At 40.7% G+C, this 22869-nt stretch overlaps 2 protein-coding genes across 11 annotated transcripts in view; one reads left to right on the top strand and one right to left on the bottom strand.

The window, feature by feature from the left end:
• IL5RA (interleukin 5 receptor subunit alpha) overlaps positions 1-3943 on the top strand; it is a 38403-nt gene extending 34460 nt beyond the window's left edge. For all 3 annotated transcript variants that reach the window (XM_045493600.1, XM_045493601.1, XM_045493599.1), the window contains 2 exons: positions 433-517; positions 3702-3943. In XM_045493600.1, the coding sequence (XP_045349556.1) occupies positions 433-517; positions 3702-3788 (172 nt within the window). In that variant the 3' untranslated portion in view covers positions 3789-3943. The remainder of the gene's footprint in view (positions 1-432; positions 518-3701) is intronic.
• A 10846-nt stretch (positions 3944-14789) lies between these two features.
• Positions 14790-22869, bottom strand: part of CNTN4 (contactin 4) — a 901803-nt gene continuing 893723 nt past the window's right edge. For 7 of the 8 annotated variants that reach the window (XM_045493588.1, XM_045493585.1, XM_045493584.1 and 4 more), the window contains 2 exons: positions 20164-20332; positions 14790-17465 (listed from right to left, as the gene is read on the bottom strand). In XM_045493588.1, the coding sequence (XP_045349544.1) occupies positions 17365-17465; positions 20164-20332 (270 nt within the window). In that variant the 3' untranslated portion in view covers positions 14790-17364. The remainder of the gene's footprint in view (positions 17466-20163; positions 20333-22869) is intronic. The other variant, XM_045493589.1, reaches the window with a different exon arrangement.

Here is a 22869-nt window from a genome sequence, read left to right as displayed (position 1 = left end):
TCAAAAATAAATAAACATTTGTTTTAAAAAAGCCTCATTATTATAAATGTTATGTTCTTTGGGTTGGAAGGCGGCATTTCCAAGGAGAGGAAGAACTCTGCGAGCTGGCACAGTTGGGTAGGGGCCTGCAGCCAGCACTGTATTTAGCAGTGGGGTACCAGGCACTTGCAAATCACCCATTTTCAGAAATTAGGCTTGGAAACAGACCAACATGAAGCACTTACTATTATGTCTTTCTTAGATGATTCAGAAGCTGCATCACAGCCCCAACTAATATTACAACATAAATATTTATAACTCTTGGTCAATAAAGATTTTGAATTTATAGAACAGCAGGTCCTGAGATTAACTAGGTCAATTTATAGAGTAGATACTGAAAGACAAACAAGGATACTCTTGTTCACCCAATTTTCTGCTTTACTCTGTCTTCAGAGGTCACTTATGGACCAGGTTGTTTCCACCAGTTCCGGCACCAAAAAGTAGTATTCAAGATTTCTTTGTCATCGTCAGCTCTGAGGTAATGTTGCAGGTTATGAAGGGTCCGATCTGCCCAGGGTTGGGTCTCCATGGACTGGTTGTCAGGTTACTGGTTTTTCATATTCCAAGGCAGAGTGACTACCTAGGGTGCTAGCCAAATTTATGTCGTTTTGGTCTTTATACCCTTTGGCTCACTGTTGTGTTATGTTCATGACTGGGAATATTGGGAAGGCCCTGCTCAGTTATAAGTGTCCTAACCAGTCAGACTGGAGTTTTTTTCTATCACTGATCTTTTAATTGGGTTTGGGCAATTCCTTCAACCCCATGACTTCTTTTTATGTATAGATGAGATGGTCCAATGTCCTGTTTAGCTCTGATGTTATAAGAATCCATGTTTTTGCACATGGGTACCCTAATTAATAACATTTTTCGCAGAAATTTGTCCTAGTTCCTTAATATAAAAAACCACAGAGAAGGCAAATGACTTGCCCCAGTATGCATTTCCTTAGGCCCTATTTGCCCTTCAGAGCAGTTAGACTTAACTGAATGCTCACTTACCTATGGCTACCCAATTGTTCCAGCATCAGTTCATGAAGAAAAAAATCATCCTTTCCCCAGTCAACTGTCTGGGCATCTTTGTTGAAAATCAGTTACCTATATATGTGTGGGTCTACTTCTGGACCATCTATTGAAAACAAACATATATTTGTTTTCATCGATCTGTTTGTCCACCTTTATGCCAACATGGTCTTGATTACTATAGCTTTATTGCAAACCTGGAGATCCAGTAGTGTAAGGCTTCCAAATATGATTTTTTCTCCTAGAGTTCTTTTGGTTATTCTAGGTGTTTTGCATTCACATATCAATTTTAGAGCAACTCTATCAATTTTTATCAAAAAAGCTGCTGGGATCTTGATTAGGATTGTGTTATTTTGTAGGTTAATTTGGGGAGATGAGTCTCCTAATCTACAAACATGACATCATCATACAACACAAACATGTAGTATCATCAGCCTGTGTAGGTTTCTTTAATTTCTCTCAGCAATGTTTTGTGATTCTCAGTGTACAGTTATTATACACTTGGTCAAATCTGTCCTTAAATGGAGTGGTTATTCGGATTAGGGGTCAGCAAACTTTCTCTAAAAAGCCAGATAGTGAGTACCTAACAGCCAAATGGTTCATCTCAACCATCCAATGTTGCCATTGACCACAATGAAAGCAGCCAAAGATGATATGCAAATGAATGAGCTTGTCTCTGGCCAGTAAAACTTTATTTACAAAATAGGCAATAAGCCAGATTCTACCCTCAGGCTATAGTTCACAGGCCCTTGACGTAGATACCAAGCTATGTTCTTAACAAATCGAGTTTTCTAATTGAGTGACTCATGGGTGAATAACTGGTGATTGTTTCTAGGACAGTTAAGGGTCAAACACTCACTGAAATGGATCTTTTCAATAAGCTGTGACATTTAGAGTTTTCAGTTTGGGTGTTTGGAGTTATTATAGACCATAGTAGTTACAAACCTAGTCAAGCGAAGAATTGAGTCAGGCAGAAGAACCACTCTATTCTCAATTCCATCTTATACTCCTTATCAGGGAATGGGGCTTTGCTTTTGTTTTCCAGAAGAACAGTGGACCCCGGTATGAAACTTTGTTTTGTTTCATCTGAATTTGTCAATCCCTCCTTGCTGTGACATTCTCATCCCTGATAAACTACATTTGATTTCAGCAGCACACTGAATTCATTTGTCTTGGCCTCTTAATGAAACATCTTAATGCCGGTATCTCATTTCCCTATAGAGCCCCCCAAAGATTTTCTTTAATATTCTGAGGTTGGTGAAAGAAACTGGCTTACAAGCTCATTGTGGAAGCTTGTGGTGTGTTGTTAATTAAAATCAAGTCATGTGTACCAAATAAATAACAACTTGGGTTTGACAAGCTGGTCTCAAAATAAGCAAAGGATTAATGTCAGAACTTAGCACTGCTAGGCTCCTCTGGACAACTTACTTTCTTCTCATATTGTAGAGTTCCAAAAAAAAAAAAAAAAAAGACCAGAGAGACAGAGACAAAGACAGTAAGTGCAACCTAGAAAATGAAGCACTGCCCCATACTGTCAGCCCTATAGCCTAAATTCTCCACCTGGAAGAATATGTAAACAGTGGCCCAGCTTGTATTTCCAAAGGTGAAGCCCTTCCAACTGACTCTTGGGGCTTTCTCCCCAAGGATGATGAGGGGACCCATTAGTGCTATTGGCAAGGACAGTTTTGCATCCCATTAGGACACCTTTGGTGAGTGGCAAAGGAAATCTGCTTTTAATTACAACCTGCATCTCTGAGCTTGGTGTGGGTACCCAGGGTCCTGGGATTTGGAGGGTATCTGCCATCCCAGAGCTCTCACTAAGCAAGTTTTTGCTGGTCCAGACCCAAGTCAGAGACTGCTTTGTAACATTCAAGAGGCAGACACTGGCAGGGAGAGGTGGGAGGGGCAGAAGTCAGCCTTTCTCAAGCTCAGTTAAAAAATAGAAGGCTTTTTGTATTAAAAAAAAAAAAATTGCATCCCATGTTTTAAATTTGTTAGATACCAGTTTCGAGCTGTTCTTTATTTCTACAATGGTAACCAGAGAGGGTTCTTTCCAAAATTAAATAGACTATAAACCCTTAAAGTTCTAGCACATAAGGCAGAGAACACATCTCTTTGTCACTGCATCCTCAATGCAGAGCCGTGTCCAGCATACAGGAAGTATTAAAAATGTGTTGAATGAGTAAACAACATAGACAAATACCTCTTGTAGGTGGTTTCTGTCACAAAGTTTCTAATTAACATCTTCATAATAGCCCAAATTAGACAAACACATATCCAAATTTAAGGGGACTACAACAAACCATAAATGGAAAGTGACGGATCTATTCAGTGGTGCAGCCCAAGAATATATAATTTAAAATATCACATGATATTACACAGAAAGCAATTTATAAAGCTCGTTATCCATTTGCCTTCATTTACCTGTTAATATAACTTTGTACCTAGAAAAAAAGGCTGAAGAGGAACGATGGGGCTGTGTTTGGGAAGTAAGCTGATGTTTTCTTTCTATTTTCCATATTTTTTTGAGTGAACATTTACCATTTTTATAAGCAAGACACACTTTACAAAACCAATTGTAAAGAAATTTGAGAGAACCAAAAATGTGCTAAAAGACATCTAAGGGAGGATGTTTTGTTTTCCAGAAAACTGTTTCCACTGAAACAGAAATTGAAGTCATAAGTTATGTGGAAGACCCTGGATTTGAGACCCTGGAAGATTCTGTGTTTTGATTGGCACTGCAGCATTCTCGAAATGAGCTCACACTCACATGCCTCAGCGATAAGAAGAACGGGAACTGTTGTTTCTTGGCTAAGAGGAGTTCAGAATTTACTGAACACTCAATTTAGCTGCAAGGCAATGCACTCAGACAAATCTTTTAAAAGTGTACATGCCTCATCAAAAACTCCTTGCTCACTCAGGGTGATGGATTAATCTGATCATTCTGCCATGTCTTTTCTCCCCACTCTACAGGGTACCAACTCCTCACCTGCCAGTCTTTATGATTTACATTACTTACCTCAAACTTTTGTACACAAGTCAGTTTTTAAGGCTGATGTCAACTGGCAGAGCTGGTTTTACAGTTGAAGCTGCCAATGGTAATACTCAACTAAAATATCAGGAAGAAAGCATTTTGCACCAGCCTGGAGTTAATTATGAACTTAGATTTGAGATGGTCTTTCCTAAAGCTAGAGCAAGTGGGAGCCATGGTGGGTTGTTGTTGTTTTATAGAATACTTTTTGTCTCAAGTAGTGTGTTGGGGGAGTGGGGGAAGGAGAGGGAGAGAAGCATGATCTCAAGTTCTATAGCTATGATTGAGGAAGCATGATTTGAAGCAAACTCATTAAAAACATGAAGAGCTGGGGCGCCTGGGTGGCTCAGTCGGTTAAGCATCCGACTTTGGCTCAGGTCATGATCTCACGGTCTGTGGGTTCGAGCCCCGCGTCAGGCTCTGTGCTGACAGCTCGGAGCCTGGAGCCTGCTTCGGATTCTGTGTCTCCCTCTCTCTCTGGCCCTCCCCTGTTCATGCTCTGTCTCTCTCTGTCTCAAAAATAAATAAACGTTAAAAAAAAATTAAAACAAAAACAAAAACAGAAACAAAACCATGAAGAGCTAATATATCACTCCAAACCAAAACAGAGAACAGGATATTGTTTGAGATTGTATTCTTGAAGACAGCATTGATACTCAACGACATACTGAGAAAGGCAGAACTGGGTTGGGAAGGGGACTGCTCAATCAAGAATGAACTTTCTGCAAGAGATGCTTGCTTGCAAAGATTTAAGAGCAACTCCTGGGTGCTGTTCAAGTAGTTTTGTAACAGTCCTAGCCTTTTAGTTTCCAAAGACATTCTACAAACATTCCATCAAACATCCCAATCTAGACAGCCTCTTGTAGGATGATTTATGCCTCCCAGAGTTGGTTTAGTCAACTGGATTCAATAATGGGGCACACTGACTAACTACCAAATACTTCCAGAGGGTGCTCTTTTGGTAACCATCAATTGAAACTAGCAGCAGGTTGGACCCAGAACAACAGGCAGAGCAGTAAGACAGCTGTCAGTTGTTGCCTGTTTCCAAGTATTATGGACTGAATGTTTATGCCCATCCCCTTCTAATTCATATTGAAACTATACACCCCAGTGTGATGGTATTAGGAAGTGGGGGCTCTTTAAGAGGTGATTAGGTCATGAGGGTAAAGCCCTCATGAATGGGATTAGTGCCCTTTTAAAGACACCCCAGAGAGTTTTCTCTCCTCTATGTAAAGATACAAGAAGTTGGTATTCTGAAAGCAGTAGGAGGGCTCTCCTGAGAACCCTGCCGTGCTGGCACCTTGAACAGAGAATACCAGTCTGCAGAACTGAGAAACAAGTTTGTTATTTATAAGTCACCCAGAGTATGGTACTTGGTTGTAGCAGCCTGAACTAAGAGGCCAAGTGTTAGCAACTATGCCAGGTACTTTACACACATCATCTCTAAACCTGAGAAACCCACATTGTTTGTATTACTGCCTCCTTTTACAGGTGCAGTCACTAAGGAAAATGCATAATGAAGGGTTGAATTCCTGGCCCAAGTGATCCCAATAATGCAGAGGGGACTGCTGGAATAAAGTTGGAGTCTGCTTAGCAGTAGGTCCTAGAGGGCATAGCCCATGGAGGTGCTGCTGCCATCACTGGCAAAATGTGTGATTACCTGACTTGTACACTATCTCTGTGAATGGTGTTCAAGAACCTGCATTCTTAATGAATATTCTTAGGTTCTGCATTCTGAAACTTGCTAGTGCCTTAGAATCACCTGGAGGCGTCATCAAAACAGATTGTTGGGCCCTATCCTCAGTTTGTGATAGAGTAGATCTGGGGTGGGGTAGGAGGTTCTGCATTTCTAGAAAGTTCCCAGGTGATGGGGCACCTGGGTGGCTCAGTCGATTAAGCGGCTGACTTCGGCTTAGGTCATGATCTCGCGATTTGTGAGTTTGAGCCCTGCGTCCAGGCTCTGTGCTGACAGCCTGGAGCCTGCTTCAGATTCTGTGTCTCCTCCTCTCTGCCTCTCCCATGCTCATGCTCTGTCTCTCTCTCTCTCTCAATAAATAAATGTTAAAAAAAATTTTTTTTTTAATGTTTAGAAAGTTTCCAGGTGATGCTGATGCTTGTTTCCTGGCCACACATCACAAACAGTAGCACTGGGTATTTCTGATGAATACCAAAATTTGAAAACCAACCGTTGAAGGAGTAAGTGATGGAAAAGTCCTGCCCCAAATTGCCCCCTTTTGGGCTTAATGCTCCTTCTCTGATCTCTTTCAAACTAGAGCCTGGAAACCTAGGGTTATGCCCACTGCCTCTGCTACGAGGCTGGAAGAGAAGAAGGACGCTGTCCCCAGTTTGGCAGGTTCTTCATTGTTGGGTGTGGTGCTCACTTCAGAGATGCCTCCTTTGACCTTAGTGGCCAGCCATCACCGAGGTACTGAGCCAGTACCACCATCTGACTCTTGGTATCTTTCAAGGGCAACAAAGTGTAGACCACGGTGGACTATGACCTTCCTCTTTCTCACTGCTCAGCTTACGAACTCCTACCCATGTTTTAGAAACCCATATCCCATGTTTCCTTCTCCGTGAAGCCTTCAAAAATAGACTTTTGTTGATCCTGCCCTTGGGTTTTCATTCTGGGCTTTTGCCCCTCTGCTGGAGCTATTACACTGTACTTGATACGATTCACAGTTTGGATGTCTCCCCACTAGACTGTGTGCTTCAGGAGGATGGGGGCTCATGTGCAACTTATTTTATGTGCAGTGTCTAGGTGTATTGGACCCTCTTAAACCCTCTTTCAACCCTGGCACAGTTCCTTGCACATAGTCGGAACTGAGTGATATTTGGCAGAGATCACCAAGGCCTAGAATATCATGGAGAGGAAGATGGGTGTCTAATGAGAACATGATTGGAAATAACCAGGAGACACTTGTGCCTGATCATCTGGCTGGTGTAGCCTAGGTTCCTCTTTGCTGATGTGTCTAAGTTGTGACATATCAAGAGCCATGTAAAAGAAGTTAGGCTTTGGATGTGGCCTGTTTTGAGTGCTCTGTACAGTTTTCACTAGCCTTGTCAAGACAGATCAGAGTGTGAACGTTCTCTTAACAGTAAATACCCTCGTCAACAGGTTGATTAGACATTGGCATCCAGCTCTTTCCATCTCCCACCAGGACAGGATAGAGGGCCAGCTGTCTTCTAAAAAACCTTTAGTCACATGCTCAGAACAAACGCTGCTCCTCTAAGACATCCTTTCCAGGAAGGATTTTAGTCCAATGTCTTTCTTTGGCAGTTGGAAATCTTTGAGTGCAGCATAGGGAAAGTGCTGGGAAGTCTGGAGGGGAAGTTCAGTGCACCAACAGCACAACCATCTGAGGCTTATTGAAATGCTTCAAGGCCTCAAGATATTTATGCAGCCTGGGCAAGAATTCCACATGGGCAAAGAACATCCTGATTAAAAATCCAAACGTTTTCATGGTGAGACTTGTATGTGTCAGGACCATCTGTTGGTGGAATTAATAAACCTTAGGTGTTAATCTGTTAAAGAAAAAGTAGGTGTCTAGAAGCGAGAACAGAGAACTGAAAACAATCTTTGGTGGCATGAGGTAAGGTGAAAATCCTAATGACAACAGGACTTCATGTTAACCCAAGGATCTTTGTGACAGTGACTGTGTCATTATTCCTGCTTCCACACCCTGCAAATAAAGTTCCAGGATACAAACTTTTTGAAAGCCATTTTTTAAAGAATATTATACTGAACCAGAAGACAATCATATTTTTTCCAGTATTCTTCTGTTTTAGGTAATATATGAGAATGTAAATTCACTTCAGAATGAGAACTGTGTAACACAGATAACAGTGAATTTGTGTAAGTCCACAAATTGAACAGGACTACCTTTCTCATCCCCCCCCCCAAATATTCTTGTTCTTTGTACTCAACATTGTCTTTATCTTCTCTCAGCTAGGACCATTACAATGCAACTAAAATCCTGGCCTCCAGGACTGCCTTTCTTAGAAAAACCTATATAAAAGGCACATCTGCTTACCTCACCCCCGTCCCAAGTCCTCGGATAATTCCATCACCTTCAAGTTAAAGCTCCTTTCAACGCTGAGTCCCAGGGGGCTCAGCTCCTTACTAGCTCCCCAGTCACAACCCCAAGGAGTGCCCTCCATAACAAACACCATGCTCTCTCTTCCCTCCATCCCTCTGTGTAAGCTTTCTCTTGTGGAAAAAAAAGCCTTTTCAATCTTTTTCTTCATCGGATGATGCTTTTTTTTTTTTTTAAAAGATTTCATTTTTAAGTAATCTCCACACCCAACAGGGGCTTGAACTCTCACAACCCCGAGATCAAGAGCTGTGTGCTCCACTGACTGAGCCAGCCAGGCACCCCTTAACAGTTATCTTCTAAGTCTCAGTCCTGTGCCACCAGGAAATCTCTGTATTCCCCAGGGAACTTCTGGTTGATTCTATTTTACAGTTTACTGTATTATTTAAAAGAAATTTTTTTGTCTCATTTAAAGTGGAAACACGCTGAGGTCAAGGACAATGTCTTGACCGTGTACTTAACCACTGAGTTGGAATTGGCTGAATTTAGCTGAACAATGAAAAACAAAGGGCATTTCTTAAAAGTGTATCAGAACAGAAAACTATGTATATTCAATTTAGCTCTAGAGCATTGAGCTGTAATGGGTAGAGTCACTTATTAAAGCTGTATGGTGACAGCCAGAAATTACATTATCACCAAAGCTTAATAATGAAATAGTAAGAACTCACGGTTGGTGTGGCTTTTGCTCCAGAAATGCCTCTCTCTACCTCACCAGCTGGATGTCTCTTGGGCTCTGCAGAGCTCCTGCTGAAATTCCATCAGCCAGTACTACCCATTTGTACTACTACTCGTAGCCGGTACCACTACCCTCGATAAATGGGTGGCAGGTGCAACAAAACTAGCCCACGTGGCCCATGAGTATTGTTTTAAAATTCTAGCGGATTCTTTTCACCATGAAGGTGTGTTATTAGATTAGTTTCATTCATTAAAATTAAAAACAACGATCTGTAGATGTCAGTGACAAACTGAAAGAAGATATAAACCTAGGGGGTGGGGCAATTGCTGGAAAGAAATCAACAATAAAGTATCCCCGTCATAGTTCAAAGGTCAGCAAGCTTCTTCTTAAAGATCTATATAGTAAATATTTTCAGCTGTGAGAGCCATCTGTTCTCTGCTGCAACCACTCAGTTCTGCCATTATAGCACAAAAGCAACCACAGACAGTATATAAATGAGAGTGGCTGTGTTCCAATAAATCTTTATTTACAAAAACCAGGCAATGAGCCAGGTTTGGACTGTGGGCCAATATTTATCTGTACATAGCTTAATGGATCCAAAATGCTACATTTGAGTGTGCTCTTTTTTTCTTTTTCTTGTGTTTTTTTTTTTTTAATTTTAAAGCAAAGCAATCGATTTGAGAAATATGTTTAATCACATAAAACTCATTCTATGGTGGGGAGGGGAGGTGGTGGTGAAAAAATTTGTTGTGTTTGAACTTAACCTTGTTACAAGTTGGTTTTGCAAGAAACTTGGTCCAGAATTCTGTTCACACTTTTATCTATTTATATGTTTCATACCATTTTCAAATAAGTGTGTGTTTTAATCACCTCCAATGAATCATGAAGAGGAAAGACTTAATCTGATTTTCTGTGGATTTCCTGTGCCCAGAAAAGTGTTGAACACACAGAAAGCAATCGACATCTTAATTGTTGACAGATAAAAGACGAGCAACTGGGCCAATTCAAACTCTCGGTTATTTGGTCTCAGATATTTGGTTCTAAAGAGTGATAAGTGGTACATCAACCACATAACTTTTTCCCAAGTTGTGCTATGGTTGTGTTCTAGGCGACAAGCCCATTTTTATACCCCTTTGAAACATTTCGGGAATTCCCCTGCCTGCACACTTCAGAACCATGGACCTTGAGAGACCTGATAACGCAACAGTCAGATCCTGGAATTTTTCTTTTAAAAAAAATTTTTTTTAACGTTTATTTATTTTTGAGACAGAGGGAGACAGAGCATGAATGGGGGAGGGTCAGAGAGAGGGAGACACAGAATCTGAAACAGGCTCCAGGCTCCGAGCGGTCAGCACAGAGCCCGACGCGGGGCTCGAACTCACGGACCATAAGATCATGACCTGAGCCGAAGTCGGACGCTTAACCGACTGAGCCACCCAGGCGCCCCAGATCCTGGAATTTTTCATTAGAAATTAATTACCTCAATGAGGATGAATCCTCCTCCCTGCATGAGATTGCCAGACGTAGCAAATAAAAATAGATGAAGCCCAGTTAAATTTGAATTTAAGATAAATTTTGCATGGGGCATACTTACACTATACAACTATTAATTTTTTATCTGAAATTCAAGTTTAACTTGGATTTCTGTATTTTATCTGGCAACTATGAACTTGCAGGACAGCTATTTGAAAAATGGCTCTGAGGACACTTGAAATTCCAGTACAACGAACGAGCAAAAAACACCCTTTGCAGTAAAGAAAAATAGCCAAGTTTGGGGCACCTGGGAGGCTCAGTTAAGCGTCTGATTCGACTCCGGTCATGATCTCGCAGTTGGTGAGTTCGAGCCCCACGTCAGGCTCTGTGCTGTCAGCTTGGAGCCTGGAGCCCACTTCAGATTCTGTCTCTCTCTCTCTGCCCCTTCTCTGTTTGTTCTCTGTCTGTCTGTCTCTCTCTCAAAAATAAATAAACACTTAAAAAAATAGCCAAGCTGACCACTTTGGAGCAGAAAAATCACAGCTGAGCTATATGACATTTCTCTGAGGGAATCTTATACCTGGGATCTTGGCTCAGACCCCCTGATCACTTTTTAACAGCCCATGTACAACCTCCTGGGAAGCTCACCACTTTACTTCCTTCTTATTGCCGTAGAGGAACCAATATCTATCCATCCATGTACCTACCTATCAACCTACCTATGTACCTAACATTTTGGAGTCAACCAACCAGCATCTGAATTCCTGGCATCTCTATTAGCTTTGTGACCTGGGAAACACCTCTAAACCTCTTAGTCTTTGTTCCCCATGTGTCTAATATGAAGAATAAATAGAATAAATATGAAGAATAAATATGAAGAATAAACCAGCAGGTCGATTTGCACAGAGACAGGTACATACCAGAAGTATTATTGTTGTCAGCTATTATTATCATTGTTTTTCCACACTGTGACAAAATGCCAGTACTGGTCCCTTAGCTTCCCCACCCACAGTCTGACTCCAAATCAGGCGACTTCACAATGGCCTCGGGTGTCTTCCTCTCCTTCATTCTGTGGCTCTCAAGGGGTCTCACTTTCTGACTGCCACAGCACTCCCTTGTGCCTAGAACCCAGAAGGGGACTGCTAGTCCCTTGCTGAATGACCGACCGAAACCACTTCAGGGACCTGCTCCTCCAAATGGCTGTGCCCTGAGTCACGACTTGTTCACTTCCCACGTCTCAGCCTTGGATGTGCCCGGCTTGGACCTCACCATGTTCCTCTTGCCTACTCAGTGTCCTGACTGGTTTCTAGTTGAACTTAAACTCTCTCTTGTTCATTCTCTCATTACAGGCTAATTTCTAGGTGCCGAGATGAACTGAATTAACAGTTCTAAATTCTAGTCCTGAGTTTCTAATCATCTCTGTCACTTTGGGCTGGTAGTACCATCTCCTTACCTCCATTTCATAAATGAATAAGGAATAAAACCGGCATCTCCCGCTTCTTAGTGTGAAGAGCACTTCCAAAACTATAAAAACAAATTAAACTATCATTCTTTGTTAGTTAAAATCCTAGGACATACACATTTCCTGGTACAGTTTGTGCTGTTTGTAACAATTGGTAAAAAGATGTAGCCAAAGACCCATTTACAGCTACTGGACTATCACATTAAGTGACCTCAGCCTTGAAGATTCCAGACACTCAGATCTATTATACAGTTGACTTAAAAAACAAACAAACAAACAAACAAACAAAAAACCCCAGCTTTCTCTCCGTGTGTTCTATATTGCTAGAGCACTACTAATCTACAACTGACCATGACTGTTGGTGATAAAGGACAGAGGAGGAGTTTGTTTAAATTGTGATCTCTGGTGAGTACTGCAGTCTACACTGGAGTCGTGGAATTGGAATGTTTGATCTGCAGGGCTCATTTAGCACAGGGGGGAAAGGGGCCTCCATTCACACCCTGGCAGGAGGGCAGGGGCTGAGCAAATCATCGGAAGTGATGTCAGAGACTCTCCTCCCTCTAGCTTTGTTAGTGATAGAGATGGTGGGATATGGGCCTGGTGCTTGGGAAGTCCACTCAAGAATTACAACCAGACTCTAATCCTAAAATGGTCTGTCTGGTGGGAAGAAGAAGCAAGTGATTTAATGACCAGCTAATGGGATGATAGATACGTGAGGGTACTGATGATACCCCCTGGAAGTCAGAGAAACAAGAGGTCCATACCAGATGGAGAAACTGAGGAAGGATTTGTGGAAAAGCTGGCATCTCAGTGAGGACCCTACTGCCGAACTTGTTTTATAAATATCAATATTATTAAATACCTTAATTTTATTAATTGTATTATTTAAATACTTAAATATTTATATTTTTAAGGCATGAAAATGCTGAAAAATTTTTTTTAAGTTTATTTATTTATGAGAGATAGAGACAGAATGAGTGGGGGAGAGGCAGAGAGAGACACACACACACACACACACACACAGAATCTGAAGCAGGCTCCAGGCTCTGAGCTGTCAGCACAGAGCCCGATACGGGGCTTGAACTCACAAACCGTGAGATCATGACCTGAGCTCAAGTTGGATGCTTAACCAACTGAGCCACCCAGGCTCCCCAAGATGTGAAAATATTTAAATACAAGATGATAATGGACATGTATGTTGAGCTCAACACATTTTCTCTATGGGAAGCCTGTATATTTTTTGTCTGGTTTTTATGACTATCTTAGTCACTTGAGAAAATGAACAATAACTGATCTATAACATAGTTGCTAATGTTTAGAGAGCTGTGCATTTAGGACTTTACAAACCTTATCCTATATGATAAATAGCAATTGTCAGAATGCATTCCAGGAGGTCAGACTCCAGAATCTGTATTCTTATATACTGTATTAAGCTGCCTGTGTCAGGCCCGGTGTCTTTCATTTTGTGATGGAGTGATTTTGGGTGTGCCTAGAAATTGACTATAAGTCTTTGATTTGAAAAGGCTTGCTCCTCCAATCACCGTGGTTGGATAGAGAACTGTTTTAGTTGTAACAACAGGAAAATACAGTCAATTCTTGATTATCTGGGTTAATGGAGGAGAATAGTGGCATGGATAATCCAATACAGTGCACAAAAATCACCTGGTGGTTGATTGCATTACATTAAATTACTTTAAAAATTACATGACATTTTCGTAGGTAATTATGTACTATTTATGTACTTTTTATAATTCAACACTCAACATTCAATGTTCTTTGAGCATACTTTGCAACAAGGTCAGGGTGGTGAGAAAGACCTGGAAAAGTTTAATCAGGATTGAACATTGCTTCTCGGATGTAAATAACCAAAAATCTGATGGTAGGAAAAACTCAGTCATTCTATCTTCAGATAGAAAGCTTATAGTAGCCCCCATCCCACAGGCTGAAAGAATTCTGAGCTCACCTGAGAAATGAAATTTATCATTCATGTCTTCTGCCTCCATGCAAAGATGCTGTTTTGTACATAGGGTGTGGGAGCTCTATAAAAATTCAGGAACATTGAGAGAACCCAATTATCTGGACAGAGAGTTTTCTTTTACACAGTTAAATCACAGGTAGATTGCACACACAAAAAGAAGGTAAGAGTAAGGGTAAAAGTAAGCACTTGAAAAGGTTAAACAACCAAAGCAAATAGGCCCCTTCTAGTGCTCTTGCTTCAGAGTCACTGTCTCAAGTAGTAATACACTCCATCTGAGAATATTATTTGGGACTAGGGTCCAGGGAAGTCCCCTCGGATAGCTAAGCATAGAAAGTGTGTTGCTTAGATCTTCCCAGTATCTATCATCCCATCTTGTGGAAACATCATCTCAATTTTTCTTTAGTAAGCTATTACTTTGCTATGAGTGCAGGTTTGGTGTGATCAAGGTGCTATGGGACACAAAATAGACAGATCAGACTCTTCTAGGAATTTGCATATAGAACAGAGTAGTATCAAACTCATAAACAAATCCAATTTATTCCCAAAAAACACTTGGAATAGACTTTTCAGAGTTGCTGTGGTCTGGTTCTTAGCATAGCCTGGTTCTTATTCTCATCAAGGCTTGGTCATTCAGCCTTTTCTTGGCTCATGTGACCTAATCAGTGTCATTCCTTTTTGTTTGTTCAATTTAGCCAGAGTGGTTTTCTGTTGCTTGCAAACAGTGAACCCAACCTGCAACAACAAACACAGAAGCCAAAGAAATCAGACACGTGTGGGTGAAGGTGTCTATGAAGCACTTTCTAAAATACCTTCAGCTCAGGTGGATTCAGCTAATCCAGGTCCTCATTTACCAGAGGACGAAACGGAGACATAACAGGACTTTTTCAAAGCATAAAGTTTGAAGCCAGGCCTTCTAATGCTTTTCACCACCTAACAAAAATAGTGACACGGTCTTCTCTGTTTGGGTCACTAGGGTACATAGGCAGGCAACTGATGCAAAATGCTACTTCAAAGACCCCTTCAATTAATCAATGATTATTTATTGCAAGGCACTGTGCTAGGCACTATGGAGAGTACATGGAAGATAAGACCAAAGTCCCTGCCCTCAAGGAGCTTACAATCTAGCTGGGAAGACAAGGCATAAGTACAAGGAAAATTAAATAACAATACAGGAGTTAACTTAAAATGCAAGATAACAGTACAAGAGATTTCCAAAAGTAGTACCTGATTAATTACTAAATGAGTGGTATTGACAGGGATTGTAGCTAACCCAGAGGAAGGACATCCTAAAGGGCTGAGGTGTGGGAAGACTTCGCAGACGCCTGGGGCTGGAGCTACCCTAGGACAGTCAGGAATTGGGTGAGAAATAAGGGTGGGGAGGGCATGTCAGGAGGGGTCAGCCATACATCAAAAGGCACAGAGGTGAGACCAAAAGCAAGCAGTGTTCAGGGGCCAGTGAGGGCTCAGTGTAGCTGGGTACAAAGTTAAGTTGTTATTAGATTAAGGGCCTTAAACGATCAAGTTTAGATTTTATCCTTTTGGCTATGGGGTTGAGGAAAGCTTAAAACAACAGATATCCATAGGTTAAATATGCAAAAGACTTAGGTAATCAAGAGGAAATATTCAAGTTTGATCTTCAGGACATTTATTTGTGGATTCTGACCCTCTCTGCTTGCAAAGAGGATTTGAAATGGTGTCTTCGGGGTTGTCAATTCCAAAGGGATACTCTGAGTCACCTAGCTTTGGGTCATGGCCAGAGACTTTGGAGTCCCTCTGACATGTCAAATTATGACTAGCACAAGGGTGAGCTAACAAATTCCCTGACAGGCAGGCAGGAAAAATGCTCCCAAAAGACAAGTATCTTTACAAATGACAGAATATTTATTAACAATACCTTTAAAAAAAGATTACATATGCTAGATCACTGGTAAATATCATTTACACTGGGGTCGGGAACTACCTGGGGTATCATTTTTTTTTCATTCATTTTATTGTTTTGTTGATTTTTTTGTGTGTGTGATTTTAAGTTTTGTTTTATTTTAACATAGAAGTAACCATATCAAACTAAGAAAGGAACACAGCTTGAAATACTGACAATAATTTTTTTTTTTTCTGGTTACCACCCTATTTTTTACACAAGTGGAATCCTGATTAGGACAGGACCTTGTTGGATAAATAGAGTTAGAAGGTTGAAAAGTTAACTTATATTATTTGTAAGCAAAAAATGACAAATTACAGGCAAATTTGAGCTCTCTGAGAAAGAATAAAAGGTGGCAGAGTGTTCACATGTGAAAATTTTTATAGAAAATTTCATTGCCTTTTATATGCACTGTTCCACAAGTGTCAGCTGCTTACAAAACCTCCCCCATTATAACAAATAATTCTTTTCATAAGAATAGGTGGTTTTTTATACTGTAATTTTCCAATATGTGATTTTATGACTTAGAAGGTAAAGCTTATAAAGCAACTAAGCTACTTACTGCAAAACAGGATAATCATCAAGATAACATACAGTTATACTAAAGATCTTTTGTAGTGTCGTGAAAAATTTCTTCGCAGCAACTATCTGCTGAAATAGGAGAAATGTGCCAAACTCCATACATGATTTTGATTCAAAAGAAGGGCTCTATTATTAAAGAGATACATATATATAAAGAAATTATGAATCCAACAACAGAGAATTACCTTTTTAAAAAATGTACATTCAAGACAGATACAGTTAAAGATAGTAAAATTATCTTTTATCCTTTGAAAGAGTTGGTTGACTATAGTAACTTTTGGTCTATGTTACTACTGGATAGGTAACTTCAAATTTAATGCCTAAGATAATGCTACTACAGACACAATGCTAACTTAGCTGAGTGAAAAGAAAGTCTTACTGTACAATGCTAAATTCAGGGATGGGAATATTGCACAAGGTACCTCTTGGGCAGTTAGTTTAGGTTTCTAGTTCACAACCATTCCTGAAACCATCTCAAGTTGTGTTGAACAACAAAATTCACAAGAGGGTGGGAAAACATATTGTACATGTCAAAAAGGACTTGATTCAATGCGTTAACTATCCAAAGAGTCATTTACACATCGCAGCCTTAAGTTCCAGACCAAATCTTCAGCTGTTCTGCCACTGAATCCTTGTAAAACTGTACAGTTTATAATTTATTTATCAATATGAGTTTCAAACTTTTTCTTTAAAGGAAATATTTTCAAATAATAATTGTATGATTGTGTTGCCCATAGCATTTTACAGCAGAGGAAAAAATTAATATCTACATTTCATGTTAACTTTAAAAAATTCTATAAAACACTAAATATATAATAAAAAATATGCATATAAGGACATATGTAAACTGCTTTGGTAACATCATATTACAGATGTCTTCAGTGCATTGCAGAGTTTCCAAAGAAACTTCAGACAAAGCTAGGTTTGCTTTGAGGAAGTACTGTATAATGCCATTCCTAAAGAAGCAAAAAACATTTTTTTTTCCAGTAATAAGATGTACTTGAACAACAATATTACTTAGTACTGGGTGTCTTCAAAACAACTAGCTAAATGTTGCTTATATTATAAATAGCAAGTCCTTTAGATAACTTTTGTCATAAACTGGACCTAGCTGTGAGGGAAATCACGATCGTACTGATGGCTGACAGTGTGCATGCATTCGAAGTAGAAGGCCCGGCTCCTCTTGCATAGGCATCTGGAAAGACAGAATAATTTCATTCAGTATCGCCTTGCCCGGGATACAATGGAAAGCAAGGCCACAGCACTTTTCGAAACAGTAGAAATGGCTAGATTCTACCAGAAATAACAATTTCCTAGTGACTTTTTATTTTTTATTTTATTTTAGTTTTTTTTTTAAGTTTATTTATTTTGAGAGAGAGTGGGAAGGAGAGAGAGTATGGGAAGGGCAGAGAGACAGGGAGAGAGAGAGAGAGAGAGAGAGATTGAGAGAGAGAGAGAGAGAGAGAGGGAGAGAGAGAGAATTCCAAGCAGGCTCTGTGCTGTGAGCGCAGAACCCGATGTAGGGCTTGAACTCATGAAGTGTGAGATCATGACCAGAGCAGAAACCAAGAGTAGGATGTTTAACCGACTGAGACACCCAGGTGCCCCACTTAATGACTTTCTAACGTCAGTTCTATGACTACCTACCTAGGAACCTAAGATCACCTTATGGGACATCTCTGGACCTCTGTGAAAGCATTTCATGAGGATGTCCACATCTAACGTAAGAAGAAACTTCAATATTACTAATAACTATTACATCAGTGATGCAGCAAAATAAAAATTGCTACTCCCTTTTGAATTCTACCTTTGTGCTGGGCACAGGGCACTGTGACACTTAATTCCTACAAAAACCTTAAGCACATCTGGTATTGTGACACTCTTTCACAGATGAGGAAATTAGGATCCAGAGAAGTAAGAAAACTTGTCTAAGATCAGTGAGTTAGTAAATAGCTGAATTGGGATTCAAATCCACATCGGTCTAAATATACCCCCCTTTCCCCCAGAATAATCTCAATCCTTTTACATAAAACCTTTTCTTACAGGTCTTCCAGTTTTCATAGTTACAGGCTACCAGCTGTTGTTTGAGGCTCCTCCAAAATTGTAAGGTCTTTGACCAACAAAATGGACAATCTTTTGAGGAAGAGAACTTGTTTTTGTTTTTTTTTTCACAGTCACATCCTTATTATCTAATATCAATTATATCAATATAATTGCTTAAGATACGTTTTTGTAATGAATTAAACCAAGAATCACTGGTCTAAACAGCAACAGAACAACAATGACAATCCTTATAATGATAAGAAAGTATGAAGTGAGATTTTAACAAAGTGAGATGAAGTGACCCCCAAACAAACCCCAATCTCAGGTTTTCGTGGCCTGGTGATTACTTCCACATCTCAGGTTCCACAAATTTGGTTCCTTTCAACAGAATTTAGAGCCCTTGCTTTAGTGAGATATAGAATCCAGTTCTCCCCAGGTTTTTTGTTTTTGTTTTTTTTAAGATAAAAACGCCTTTAGTGTCCACCTGAAAAAAGGGTGCAGTAAACATAAACTTTATCTGGAAATTGGCAAATCATCCTGAGTTGGAGCATAGCTTGAAACAGCTTCAGGGTCCCTATGAAGTCTTGTTGTATTTGTCCATGTTAGCAAATGCTTATTCAGGAGAAGGGTTAAATGACCAATGAACATTTTCTTTTCTGATGGGAAGCATCCAAATTTTATAGATGCAGTGAAAATTGCTTAGTGAGTGCCTTCCTATAAGTTGCTATCAGCAACACACACTAGACCCTTTCCTCATCTGAAAAATAATGTGATGGATACCTAGCAGAGGGGCTGAAACTCAGGACGCTATGTTGAGAATTTTGTCCATGATTTAAAATATTATGTTGCCACTGATGGCTTGAAAATTTATATTTCCAGCCTACACTGAACCCCTTATCTCCAGGCAGTTAAATCCAAAAGCCAATGAAAATCTACACAAAGACTTCTAACTGCAATTTTTTTTATTGTGGTAAAACATATGTGTTATAAAAGTTACCGCTGTAACTATTTTACAGTGAACGAGTCAGGGGCACGAAGTATACCCCAATGTTGTTCAACCAGCACCACTATCTAGGTCAAGGACTTTTTCATCACCCCAAGTGGAAACCCAGTACCCATTAAGCTGCAATTCACACCACTGGCCAGCCTCTACCAGTCACTAATCTGACTTCTGTGTCTATGGATTTGCCTTTTCTATTTTTTTTTAATAAGTGAAATCATACAACAATAAAAAATAATAGGCTGCTGAGATATCTGCAAACATAGTGCTTAAAAAACAGGATTGAATATATTTGCTCAAAAAAGAACATTCTTACATATTATTCAACAATCTTTGTCAACAGAGATAATCTTCGCTATACATGGACACGCGTGTTTATGTACACGTTATATACACACATTCAAAATAGTGCCCAGTTCAAAAGATTTTCAGCCACAGACATTGAGTTACATGGTTCTGCTAAAGACAAATTGCTACAGCACTTTAAAAACCCCTTTGTTTATTCCTCCTGAGTGACTCATGCTTTTAACTTTCTAAGCTGCCATTTCGCTGTTGTTGTAGATGCACACCACACAGGTCCACAAGGGAAAACCTGTGTGATGGATTTGGGGCTGCTTTAATCTGATTTTTTGATTGGCAACTGATAAAATCAGTCAAAACTGGTCACATCGTCTTTTTGTGTGAAACCGCCTGTGATCAGTGAACATCACTTGTCTGGTGGAAGGGGATGGCACTGCCCATTTTTGGAGAAGACTTTCTTTGTGGGCTTCACTTTGTCTGAGCCCGGACTCATTCGCAAGGCTTAGGAGCTACAGCAGGGAGGGGCAAGGGAGGAAAAACACACTCTTACTTGATATCTTTGGAATTCGAATTTGTTCACTGGGGCTGCCATCTCCTCCATCACTGAATGGCTTAATTTCTATTATATAATCTTCATCAAAAGGCAAAGAGAGCTCCACTGATGTTTTATTTGTCTCAATGACAGATGTGCTGCTTTGTCTGTTCCATCTGTACAAGACCTGCCAATGCAGAAAGAACAGGTGTCACCTGCTGTCCTCACAAAAGCCCCAAAGATGGAGCATTCATTCGTTCTCACCTCTGGGCACCAGCGAAATGTGGGAACACGGAGGTTGTCAGACTGCCCGCACGCACTTGGGAGGCTCATTTATACCCAGGGGCACGTCTGCAGCCACCATTTCATGATGAGGAAAGAGTTTACAGGACACTGCAGCATGGGGATGGGGTTAGCATGAGTCACCCACCACGCCATGTGGCCTCACATAACCTCTGGAAGGCTCAGATAATACACCTGGAAGATGAATACCTCTTGGAGGATGTACAGAGCTCAGTTATACATGAGGGGCTCTGGCGTCGGAATCAACTTGGCCACTAGAAAGAGCACCAAAGTCCTCACTACCTCTCTGGGCTTCATTTTCCTCATCTGTAAAACGGAAACAATGACACCCACCTTTCTGGGGTGTTTTCAAGGTTGCAAAAGGACTGACTGTAAGTGAAGGACTTGGCTCAAATGAAGCATGTAAGACATAGTATTTATGAAGGCTTAAAGGGAACAAGAGATAAAAAACACATGTGGCCAAGGTGAGAAGCACAAGGAAGGCATCATACGTTATTATCACCATGAATCCTTTGGAGAAAGCACATTTCAGCACAGGGAGAGATTTCCAAAAGGCAAGGGCGGGAACCCCCTTTTCCTTGCACTGAGACCCCTTTTTGAGCTATGTGGAAAACAGAGTATTATGTGGCAGTCACTGTCACTCCAGAAGTGTCTATAGCTTCACCGGTCCTATTCATGCATGGTTCCCTTCTTGGCCTCCCCTGGGTCTGGGTCTGGGTTGGTGGCTCATTTGACAAGGTACCCAACTAGGTCTCCCGAAAACACATCCACCTGCCTGCCTGGTATTTCCTACTCTGACTGCCATCAGCTATGATCAGAAACAAAATCTAAAAGCCTGGACAAGTGCATCTACTGTTTTGGATATAAAGACTGTGCCGATAATACTTTCTGATGTTTATTGTGACCTAGGTCCCTTATTGACATCACCATGTTTAACTGTCACAGCAATCTGACAAGACAGGCATTATTAGTCCTCGCCAAAGATGAGGAGCCTGAGGCCAGAAGATGTCACAGAGCTAGTGAGAATTCCTAACCCGTACTCTTAAATCACTACAATCCAGTACCTTCAGTTTCTGCTGGTAGTTAAGAAACATAGGGTTGGGTGAGATCAGTGGTCCTCAGTCTTGGCTGTGTGGTAGAAACACGTGGGGAACATGAGAAATACTGACGCTCAGGGGTTCTCAACAGGGTGGGAGGGTTGAAGGAAAAAGTTTGCTCCTCTCCCCCAGGGGGCATTTGGTGATGTCTGCAGACATCTGTGGTTGTCACAACAGGTGCTACTGTTTATTGGGTGGAGCCCAGGGATGCTGCAAAACAGCCTGCAATGAATGCAGAGGACAGTCCCCACGCTGAAGGTTATCCAGCTCAAATTGGCAGAGGTGAGGAGGCCCAGGAAGCCTGCTATGGCTCCACTCCAGAGGTAATGCTACAGAGGTAGGGGCCAGGCTGCGGTACTTAAAACGAGTTTGATGTGATGTTAATGTGGCTGTAAATCTTGCATTCGCTCAGGGGTCCTCAAGCCTGAGTGTGCATCAGAATTGCCTAGAGGGCTTGTTAAAACCCAGGTCACTAGACCCCACCCCAGAGTTTATGATTTAGTAGGTCTGACGTTGGACTTGAAAATCTGCATTTTCCCAAATAATGCCACTGCGTCTGGTTCAGGAACCACAGTTTGAGAACCATAACATTTGCTCACATTTCAAAATTCTGACCTGCTGAAGTTAGGGACATAAGGCCACTCTACTACTGCAATAAAAAGCAAACACAAGTAAAATTCATGAAATTCCCTTAAAATGGTATAGATCCCATTTGTTCCCTGGCATTTCATCACCTTAATTTATATCTCTCTAATACATGGTGGAAAACACAATTTCCTTAAGGTGGAAAGATTCATAAGTGTCCCCTTCCTTCTCCGGAACATCAGTTGTATCAAACTCAGCATCCCCTCGCTAATGATCAGGCTCAAATAAATCCTCAGGCACATTCAGGAGTGTCAAAGCGTCTCATCACAGCCCTTCAGGAACACGGGCTGGCTGATGGGATGCAAGGGCACATCTGGCTTTGAGGAATAAATTGCTTCTTTGATTTACCTCTGGTCCTTGCCAGAGCACAGAGACTTCAACCGGTTTCAAATATAAATCCAAAAGGAACACTTCCAGGAAAAAGCAGCCTTGCTATCAGCACTGCTTATCAGTCTTGTAATATTAGGGACTGCATTGGAACCTAAATAAGAGCCTGTAAAACCTTTATTTACACCAAACACTTGGTTCGGCTGATTGACTTGAAGGCCGTGCTTGCATTTCATATAACCCAGGGCAGAAGAAAAGCAGAAAGAGTGGATTCATGGGAGTAATGATAACAGTAGCAAACATTATTGAATGCTTACTTTGTGCTTCAACACTCTATGTTCTTCTTTTACGT

The sequence above is a fragment of the Leopardus geoffroyi genome, chromosome A2, assembly GCF_018350155.1.
Source record: "Leopardus geoffroyi isolate Oge1 chromosome A2, O.geoffroyi_Oge1_pat1.0, whole genome shotgun sequence".
NCBI lineage: Eukaryota > Metazoa > Chordata > Mammalia > Carnivora > Felidae > Leopardus > Leopardus geoffroyi.
This window is presented reverse-complemented; position numbering and strand designations above follow the sequence as displayed.